This window comes from Oncorhynchus clarkii, chromosome 29 (genome assembly GCF_045791955.1).
Source record: "Oncorhynchus clarkii lewisi isolate Uvic-CL-2024 chromosome 29, UVic_Ocla_1.0, whole genome shotgun sequence".
Taxonomy (NCBI): Eukaryota; Metazoa; Chordata; class Actinopteri; order Salmoniformes; family Salmonidae; genus Oncorhynchus; species Oncorhynchus clarkii.
Genome location: NC_092175.1, coordinates 17,050,581 through 17,061,686, shown reverse-complemented (window position 1 = coordinate 17,061,686; position 11,106 = coordinate 17,050,581). Strand labels below are relative to the sequence as shown.

At 39.8% G+C, this 11,106-nt stretch overlaps 1 protein-coding gene across 10 annotated transcripts in view; it reads left to right on the top strand.

The window, feature by feature from the left end:
- Positions 1 to 9,132: 9,132 nt before the first annotated feature.
- The window catches only part of LOC139387970 (serine/threonine-protein kinase ULK1-like), a 48,543-nt gene continuing 46,569 nt past the window's right edge, over positions 9,133 to 11,106 (top strand). For 7 of the 10 annotated variants that reach the window (XR_011629236.1, XM_071134418.1, XM_071134413.1 and 4 more), the window contains exon 1: positions 9,149 to 9,808. Coding sequence is in view for 9 of the 10 variants with exons in the window: in XM_071134418.1 (XP_070990519.1) it covers positions 9,719 to 9,808 (90 nt within the window). In the remaining variant the exon portion in view is untranslated. Of the gene's footprint in view, positions 9,809 to 11,106 lie in introns of all 10 variants that reach the window. The other 3 variants (XM_071134412.1, XM_071134415.1, XM_071134417.1) reach the window with 3 other exon arrangements.

The following is an 11,106-nucleotide window of genomic DNA, read 5'->3' as shown; positions in this document are numbered from 1 at the left end:
GTTTTCACTTCTTTCCACAGATTCTCGATTGGATTCGGGTCTGGACTTTGACTTGACCATTCTAACACCTGGATATGTTTATTTTTGAACCATTCCATTGTAGATTTTGCTTTATGTTTTGGATCATTGTCTTGTTGGAAGACAAATCTCCGTCCCAGTCTCAGGTCTTTTGCAGACTCCATCAGGTTTTCTTCCAGAATGGTCCTGTATTTGGCTCCATCCATCTTCCCATCAATTTTAACCATCTTCCCTGTCCCTGCTGAAGAAAAGCAGGCCCAAACCATGATGCTGCCACCACCATGTTTGACAGTGGGGATGGTGTGTTCAGCTGTGTTGCTTTTGCTCCAAACATAACGTTTTCCATTGTTGCCAAAAAGTTCAATTTTGGTTTCTGACCAGAGCACCTTCTTCCACATGTTTGGTGTGTCTCCCAGGTGGCTTGTGGCAAACTTTAAACAACACTTTTGATGGATATCTTTAAGAAATGGCTTTCTTCTTGCCACTCTTCCATAAAGGCCAGATTTATGCAATATACGACTGATTGCTGTCCTATGGACAGAGTCTCCCACCTCAGCTGTAGATCTCTGCAGTTCATCCAGAGTGATCATGGGCCTCTTGGCTGCATCTCTGATCAGTCTTCTCCTTGTATGAGCTGAAAGTTTAGAGGGACGGCCAGGTCTTGGTAGATTTGCAGTGGTCTGATACTCCTTCCATTTCAATATTATCGCTTGCACAGTGCTCCTTGGGATGTTTAAAGCTTGGGAAATCTTTTTGTATCCAAATCCGGCTTTAAACTTCTTCACAACAGTATCTCGGACCTGCCTGGTGTGTTCCTTGTTCTTCATGATGCTCTCTGCGCTTTTAACGGACCTCTGAGACTATCACAGTGCAGGTGCATTTATACGGAGACTTGATTACACACAGGTGGATTGTATTTATCATCATTAGTCATTTAGGTCAACATTGGATCATTCAGAGATCCTCACTGAACTTCTGGAGAGAGTTTGCTGCACTGAAAGTAAAGGGGCTGAATAATTTTGCACGCCCAATTTTTCAGTTTTTGATTTGTTAAAAAAGTTTGAAATATCCAATAAATGTCGTTCCACTTCATGATTGTGTCCCACTTGTTGTTGATTCTTCACAAAAAAATACAGTTTTATATCTTTATGTTTGAAGCCTGAAATGTGGCAAAAGGTCGCAAAGTTCAAGGGGGCCGAATACTTTCGCAAGGCACTGTAGATTTGTATAAACTTTGCTGTCTGTTTCTCCGACATTTGCAACATTGTTTCAATATTCAAATTTGATCTCCAGCTGTCCAATAGTAATGAACGTGTCGGGAGTTGGGACGAGACAGACAGGCAGGCAGCGTTTCTCAGCCAGTCGAAATCATGAATCAGCTGGCATCATTTTTATGTATATATACAAAGGAATGTCAATTGAAAAAAGGTCAAACGAAACGAAGCTAGTTTGCAGTCTTTCCAGCTTCAGTTTGAAGCGATTGTGTTAGCTGTGTTGTTGGCTAGCTCTGAATAACAGTGTCCTGACGAGAGAGCACATTTCCTTTGCCAGGGCGAAAACGCGCCTCATTAGCTCATTTTTATGGATGTATCCAAATAAATGTCACTAGAAAACAGCTTAAACAAATTCAAATGTGGCTACTTTGCTGTTATTCTTATTCTAGCGGCACTGTTTGACATGACTGTAAATTAGCTGTAGTTGGCTGGCTAGAAAGGGATAAGAACGTTGCCAGCCAGTATGGCAATGGAACCTTTAGAACGAACGACTAGGGCGTATCCATAGATATAGAACAAAAAGACTGAACGACTGGGTCGGGTTCATAGATACAGAACAAAAAGACTGAACATCTGGGTTGGGTTCATAGATACAGAACAAAAAGACTGAACAACTAGGTCGGGTTCATAGATACAGAACAAAAAGACTGAACGACTGGGTCGGGTTTATAGATACAGAACAAAAAGACTGAACATCTGGGTTGGGTTCATAGATACAGAACAAAAAGACTGAACAACTAGGTCGGGTTCATAGATACAGAACAAAAAGACTGAACGACTGGGTCGGGTTTATAGATACAGAACAAAAAGACTGAACAACTGGGTCGGGTTCATAGACACAGAACAAAAAGACTGAACAACTGGGTCAGGTTCATAGATACAGAACAAAAAGACTGAACAACTGGGTCGGGTTCATAGACACAGAACAAAAAGACTGAACAACTGGGTCACGTCTCTAGCAACCAAGCCAATAGAATGAACGACCAGCCGGCTTGGGTAGCAACCCTAGATTTGTGCCCGGACTATATCTTGTGGAAGGATGGAATAGTATGAATAAATTCCTCAATATAACGTTTCTAATGAAAATATGTCAATCATTATTTGAACCTGTTGTATAAAAGTGATAATGCCCTCAAAGCCAGTGTTTGGAGGACGTATTGGCACGGTTTGCGTTTCGATCTGTGAAGACTCCAAGCATTAATTCATGAATTATGGACAACTCATAAACTAGGGTGTAAAACATGTTTTGAGTAAACTCATGTAGGTTATTATATTGTATGTAGGCTACTTGTTCTGTGTGTGTTCATGTGTGTTACAGCGTGTGTAAAATTACCTCGGCTGAGAGGATAGGCTATCGGCAGTGCTGTAGGCCTACTGGAGGGTAAGCGCAAGTTTTACTCACCTTTTTCAGAAAAATGCATTGAAAGTACAGGGAGCATAACTTCTTCTTTTTATTTTTACCGTGACCGTCAATAAGAGTTTACCCACCAAGTGTTTTACCACTACATCACTGGTTACCAGTATGCCTATTAGAAGTTCATGGTAATACGCATTGTAGCCTGGTCTAGTAAATTGACCTAAATTGATAATGTGTGTTAGGGTGACCATCACGTTTTTCCCAAGACAGTTTCAGCCCCATTTCAGATGTCCCAACTTTTCAGGCTGCAAAAAAGGTCAATTTGTCAGCAAGATGCATCAATTAATGTAGGCCTAATCAATGGCAATCGCCGAAAGTCATTAGGCACAATTTTTGTTTGTATAGCTTTGCTACAGCTAATGGATAAAGGTTTATTTGGTCGTCATTTTCTCATGTTAAGCCTAACATTTCACGAAGCTATATACAGTGTCCTAATGCTGCCATTTTTAGACTGCCGGCTGGTGGCAATAATGCCATTACTTTTTCAGTAATTAAAGTTGCTATTGTAATAGCATACTAATCAGTTACAAATTGATTTTTTTTTATTTACAACTGTCCTGTATAGGCTACCTGAACCTATACACCCTCAAGCCGATACCACGATGGCCCTCAAGGAACTACAATGGACTTTATGCAAACTGGAAACCACATATCCTGAGGCAGCATTTATTGTAGCTGGGGATTTTAACAAAGCAAGTTTGAGGAAAACGCTACCGAACATTGACTGTAGTACTCACACTTGTAAAACACTGGACCATTGCTACTCTCCCTTTCAAAATGCCTACGTGGCCCTCCCCCGCCCTCCCTTCGGCAAATCAGATTATGTCTCCATTTTCCTCCTTCCTTCCTATAGGCAGAAACTCAAACAGGAAGTACCAGTCCTAAGGTTTATTCAATGCTGGTCCGACCGTATACATGAACACGGTGACTGAGTTCATCAAATCCAATTTTATTGGTCACATACACATGGTTAGCAGATGTTAATGCGAGTGTAGTGAAATGCTTGTGCTTCTAGTTCCGACCGTGCAGTAATATCTCACAAGTAATCTAACAATTTCACAACTACCTTATACACACAAGTGTAAAGGAATGAATAAGAATATGTACATATAAATATATGGATGAGCGATGGCCGTGCGGCAGAGGCAAGATGCAGTAGATGGTATAGAGTACAATATATACATATGAGATGAGTAATGTAGGGTATGTAAACATTATATAAAGTGGCATTGTTTAAAGTGACTAGTGATACATTTATGTGGAGATGGTTGTCCTTCTGGAAGGTTCTCCCATCTCTATAGCACTCCACCAATCAGGCCTTTATGGTAGAGTGGCCAGACGGAAGCCACTCCTCAGTAAAAGTCACATGACAGCCCGCTTGGAGTTTGCCAAAAGACACCTAAAGGACTCAGACCATGAGAAACAAGATTATCCCATCCCAAAACCCCAACAAGGAACAGGTGAAAACAATTAGACAAAAACAAACGAAAAGGAAAAAGGGATCAGTGGCAGCTAGTAGACCGGCGACAACGACCGCCGAGCGCCACCCGAACAGGAAGGGGAGCCACCTTCGGTGGTATTCGTGACAATGGTGGTGGCAGCATCATGCTGTGGGGATGATTTTCAGCGGCAGGGACTTGGAGACTAGTCAGGATTGAGGGAAAGATGAACAGAACAAAGTACAGAGAGATCCTTGATGAAAACCTGCTCCAAAGCGCTCAGGAACTCAGACTGGGACAAAGGTTCACATTCCAACAGGACAACGACCCTAAGCACACAGCCAAGACAACGCAGGAGTGGCTTCGGAAAGTCTCTGAATGTCCTTGAGTGGCCCAGCCAGAGACCAACCAAGTTCAATGTTAGCTAGCTAACATTAGGCTATAACTAGCAAGGAAAATCTGACAAAATTAGAAATGTGTATTATCTGAAAATGTATGCCTGTGCAGAATCATATTTCAGACACATCAGATGATATAGTGTCCCGTTAAGCGGAATAGGCATCTTCTAAAGTAAACAATCCCAGATCCCCTTTCTTGTAATCTAATCATTTTGACCTGTTGCACTGACATAATATGTCCTGTACTGACTGTCCCTGTGACATAAACTAGCCAAAATATGAAACCTGTTGTTTAACTAATGTGCTAGGTCCTTCAAAAAGTTGGTGCTGGCTTTATTCGGTACTAAAAACATTTACTTGGATCTAGTTCAATTTTGGGCACAGTTCCACATAATGGAAACAGATTATTGTTTAAGATGACGTTACCTTCAGTAATAATAGTTGGAAATAGTCAAAAACGTCTCTTATTCAATTATTTATACCTCTGCCTAAATGTCCCACTGTGTCCCTTAGAGCCTGTTTGAGTTCAGTGAGTACCACTCATTTCACAGGCGGCTTATCTATTTGTCCACAGGAAGCTTATATCTAACCCAAACACCAGATGGCAGCCTCTAATATAATCAGTCCCAAGGCTCAATCCCTCTGTTCTTCATGTGACCTTATATTGAAACATTTACTTCTTCAAATTACTAAAGTATTGCATTATTAGAGTGTTATCTGAAAGCCACGGATATTACCATTCAATTTGTTACCTTCACTATTGTCCATATCTGTTTCCTTCAACTAGGACTCTTTCTTCCCAGTAGGCAGACCCTCTCAATCACTACTGCTATTAAACACGGATCACTCTCAAACAATGTTCTTCTTTTACCCTTATTGTAATGTTAAATAACTAAACAAACATGATAACATTATCCTTTCTGTAAGGCATTGTTTTCATTTTAGTCTACCCTAACAATATTACTCTATATATTTATTACAAATCTCTGTTGGATATCCACTTTCTGCTTCACACTTATTAAAAACCTCTATGGGATTGGTGTCCCAATACTGGGACGGTTGTTGTTCAATTTGTGTAGTGGGGTTATCTTCACTGGATCAGTCTGAAACTTTGCACACACACTGCTGCCATCTTGTGGACAAAATCAAAATTACACCTATGATCCTATCTTAATAAAAGTTTTTTAAATTTCCACAACACAAGTCAGATAATAAGTTACATGGACTCACTCTGTGAATCACACTTTGGATGGTGTATCAATACACCCAGTCACTCAAAGATACAGGTGACTCAGTGTACAGAGAGGAAGGAAACAACTCAGGGATTTCACCATGAGGGCAATTGTGATGTTAACCCAGTTACAGAGTTAAATGGCTGTGATAGGAGAAAACTGAGGATGGATCAACAGCATTGTAGTTACTACGCAATGAAGGAAACCTGTACAGAATGAAAATATTCAAAAACATGCATCCTGTTTGCAATAAGGCACTAAAGCAATACTAGAAAAAAAATTTGTTCTGAATAGAAAGCATTATGTTTGGGGCAAAGCATGGCGGTGGCTGCATCATGTTATGGTATGCTTGTCATCGGCAAGAAACAAGGAGTTTTTTTAGGATGAAAATAAATAGAATGAAGCTAAGCACAGGCAAAGTCAGAGAGGAAATCCTGGTTCAGACAGTGGGAGACAAATCATTGGACAGTTGGAGATAAATCCACCTTTCAGCAGGACAATAACCTAAAACGCAAGGCCAAATATACACTGGAGTTACTTACCAAGACAACATTTGAATGTTCCCGAGTGGCCTAGTTACAGTTTTGACATAAATCGGCTTGAAAATATATGGCAAGACATTAAAATGGCTGTCTAGCAATGATCAACAACCAACTTGGCAGAGCTTCAAGAATTTTTTAAAGAATAATGGGCAAATATTGTACAATCCAGGTTTGCAAAACTCCTATAGACTTACCCAGAAAGACTCACAGCTGTAATCTCTGCCAAAGGTGATTCTAACAAGTATTGACTCTGGGGGTTGAATACTTATCTAATCTATTTTCCATGAATAATAATATAATTTTAAATTTTTCTTCCACTTTGACATAAGAGAGTATTTTTTGTAGATCGTTGACAAAAAAAGACAATTAAAGCCATTTAATCCCACTTTCTAACACAACAAAACGTGGAAATAGTCAAGGGGTGTGAATCATTTCTGAATGCACTGTTCATGTGACCACCACAAAGTTCGAACTTGCTTTACTGACCATGGTGATACTTTTACACAAATGTGCTTATGAAACGAATAAATAATGACAAGACAGGCTAATGAGATAATTTAGTAGAAGCCTGAACTAGATAATTAGGCCTAGATCATTATCGTCATTAATAACCACACTGCAATTGAGCTCATTCTACTTAAAATGCTTCCACATTCCATTTAGTAGCTTATCTTTTCTTCACCCTTGTACTGTATGCGTTGAATCGCACATCCAACTTGCTGTGCTGAGATGTTAATTTGGTTAAGATTGACAGTAGGAAACTCATTTCAGGACATTAGGTTACTGTAATGCGTCATGTTGTAGGTAGATTCTGACGGTGTCCTCTAAGCACCCATAATAAGTAGCCTAGCCTTCTGATTTTTTATGTACAAAATAAAGATTCTTAACCAATCCATTATTTGTCTCGTAAGTGATTTCCACTGGGCACACACTGGTTGAATCAACGTTGCTTCCACTGGTTGAACCAACATGGAATAGACAGTGAATTGACATCTGTGCCCAGTTGGTTGTACTTTCTGGTGTTTGAAAAAAAACCAATGTTTTTAAAAGAATGGCAAACAATATCAACATGAGCTAACCTTATCCGCTGTAAGCCGCTGTTCTTGATGTTTTGTTCTCTATGTCCTGCCCTCTATGTTATTTTAGTCTGTATTGGCTTCTAAAAATTCCTTCAAGGGAAAATACTGTACTTTGCATCGAATTGAAGTACTGTCTGTTAGTCAGTTTGCCCCTCGATTTAGAAACACTGCCCAATCTACTGCAGAGTAGACAACATTATATTCTCACATTCTATTCTATTGTGGTGTCAAACCTCATTATTAGCCTACATGTTTTGTAGCCATGATAGAACACTCAGGACAACACATACTTATATTTTAATAGGCATGCAGCTAGTATTCATAGTTTCTTACATGTTCTAATTCAATATTCATATTATAAACTATAATAATTAGGCATAATTCACATGCACACGCGCACAGACAATGTGGGAGATGTGTCAGGTAGCCTAGCGGTTAGGAGCATTGGGCCAGTAACCGAAAGGTCACTGGTTTGAATCCCCAAACTGACTAGGTGAAACATCTGTTGACATGGCCTTAAGCACAACCTGGTCTCAGAGGATTTTGGGTTATTCTGTACATAAATCCGAACACTCCATTTAGTATTCGTTTGTGGATATCCATTTTGTATGATATGTCATGTTTTACAATTCGCACAATGTTTGCAAAACGTACAATATGTTACGAATTTGCAAAACATATGATTTGTTGCGCTAGGTGGCCAACGCTAACATTAACTAGGCGTTAGGGTTAAGGTTAGGAGTTAGGTTAAAGGGCTAAGGTTAAGGTTAGGAGAAGGGTTAGCTAAAAGGGTTAGGATTAGGGTTAGCCAACATTCTATGTAGTTGCAAAGTAGCTATAAAGTAGTGAGTAGTTGCTAACTAGCTAAAATGCTAAAGTTGTCCTTGATGAGATTCAAACACGCATCGTTTGCAACTTCTAGCAATCCAAAGGTTGCATATTAAAATCTTATTACAGACAATGTTATCTAATTAGTAACTTTGCAACTACTTACTACTTTGTAGTTACTTTGCAACTTCTTAGCATGTTAGCTAACCCTTTTAGCTAACCCTAACCTTAACCTGTTGCTGTATGTTCACATTATATGCACACTCATCCACCTTGACCAACCACCCTCCTTTCATTTTTGCCTCAAGTAACCTTCTGTCTTGTGTAACATATCATACTAATTTTAGCATCCCGGATTTACATGTAATACATCTAGTCTATGAGACCAGGCTTTTGAGCAAGGCCCTTAACTCCAATTGCTCCTTGTAAGTGTCTGCTAAATGACCAAAAAAAATTGTGTTGTGTCTGGTCTGCCGCTTGCATGACCCTCATGCAACACTGATTTACAACACATGGTGCCAGTAGAGAGATGTAAACTTAGTTTTAACTAAAGACAGTTAATTATTGACTCAGCCCATACCTGTTCTTATGAGAACATCATAAAAACACACATCATGTTATTTCACTTCACCAAAAATGTGTAGAGGCTATAAAAGATTCTATACCATTTGTGCTTGGGCCATAATAACACCCTACATCAGTTATGCTATCAAAGATAGCAGGCAATTTCTGTTGATGTCAGACAATTATTATAGGTTAGGTTACTGTTCTTTACTTTGCTGTCCATGTAATATATCTAGTCTAGGTGGTTGCATGCAGAAAAGTGGGCAAACAAAAACAACAGCACACTTGATGTGACACCACCCTAGTTTGACGTAAAAGAAAATACAGCTGTAGCTCTGTGCGCGTGCGCAAAATTGCGGGACTTAGAGAGCAACTGAAGGCGTGCACTAACCTTGTTGAGACCATAATCGATACGAGGGTTCCTCTGGGGGGGAACTATTAGCCCATTGAAAATATTACGAGATGCCGCTTGCATAAATGTTATGGACTTGCGTTGGAACAAATTAAAACACATTATTGAACGGGTTGCAACGGAGCCAACGATATCCTCTGTATACCAACAAAACACCCAGGCGTGCCTTCTGTTTTTAAGGTGGATATGTTTTGCTAGCAGCTAGCTTACATTGGGGCATTGTGTCTTTGTAAACACTGCGTCAGTTGTGTAAGCTAGCTAGCTACCAAAACAAAAAAAAAACATGGGACTCGCATATTGTTAAAAGGAGGCTGACTCCTTTCCATTCTTTACCTAAACATGAGTGAAGAAAGTCGTTCTTTCTTAAGAAGGCAGTTCATGGCAATTGAAAGACGGGGTGAACTTTCCTGCTGCCCCGACTTCACGGAGGAGAAAGGGACTTCCGAGAGAGGAGATATGCGACCGTGCAACGCTTGTAATTTTACTTCAAAATAAAACCCCGAGGTTCTGGAGCGATGGAGACCGTGGGGAAATTCGAGTTCAGCAGGAAGGACTTGATAGGACACGGTGCATTTGCGGTGGTGTTCAAAGGCAGGAATAGAGAGGTGAGGGAACGATGTGTCATTGTGTCAATCTAGATTGTGTAAATGTAGCTATTATCCAAATGAAATAGTTACGTCTGAATTGTTATAATTTTTATGTTGTCGTACGACCTTAATTTGGACATGGCAGCTGAAAGATGCAATCATCGGGTTTGAGGATGAAAACTATGAACAGCCATTTGCAGATGAAATATGAGTAATAATTTATTACAAGTGAATTATGAACCTAAATTACAATATTTGCCTTTCACAGTTTTGGTGGGTGTGTTTGTGATGGGGATGGTCGAACATCTAGCCTATTATAATTCTATGTTGGGGGGGGGGGGCTTTTGTCTATTTCAAAAGTCTAAACTTGACCATTGATCACAATGGCATGTTGAGACATGTTTGTCCAACAACAACACACTTTATGCTGAGGAGGGAGAATTCTGGTCCCATGGGGAAAATGGAAAGCCAGGCAGGCCTACCTTATTCATTCCACTGTATGTTGTTACTAGTGATGGGGGGAGATACAGTTACATATTGGGATATTATTTTTTGATTATATTGTATCGTTTTGACTATATCGCCAGATTATTTTAGCGCTAGTTGGCTGCACCTGTACCAGTATTTTGTTTAATTAGCATTTCGCTACACTCGCATTAACATCTGCTAACCATGTGTATGTGACAAATAAATTTGATTTGTTCTCCATATTCTTTTTAATAGGGAGACAATTTGTTTTAAGTAATTTTCTTATTTCCATGATTTATAAAAACGTGTTTTCGCATGGCTCTCTCCTGTCCCTCTACAGCAGATATATGGTGCGCAATATGTTTGGAACATCAAATCGCAATAAAATCACAGTATCGAATCCCTGCCAATTCCCAGCCCAAGTTGTTACCAATGTTCCCTCAAAAAAATGTCATGTCTGCTGAGCCAAACTTGAAAGTTGTGAAAATTCGGTGCAACTTCCAGTGTGCATTTACTGTGAACACTGAGGCTGTACCTACTTTAAGTTACAGTTTTAACAGTGGCCATGCAGACTACTGTGGCTATTTGATCAGAGTAACCTACCATCAAAGACAATGGAGAAAATGCATTCAATAACAATTTAACATGGCAATAGCTGTTCTGTCATTCAGCCTACAGTAGCAGCCAATGTGTGGTGTTCAATGTAGGCCTACATTCCATGAGACTTTTTCATTCTCTCATTCACAACTTGACAAACACTTGATAATGCCTCAAATTCCCTGGCGGCATCTTCTTTGTGTGGCCTTAATGTCCCCTAAAAAAATCCATGCCTTTTGCAGTGGTCGTTG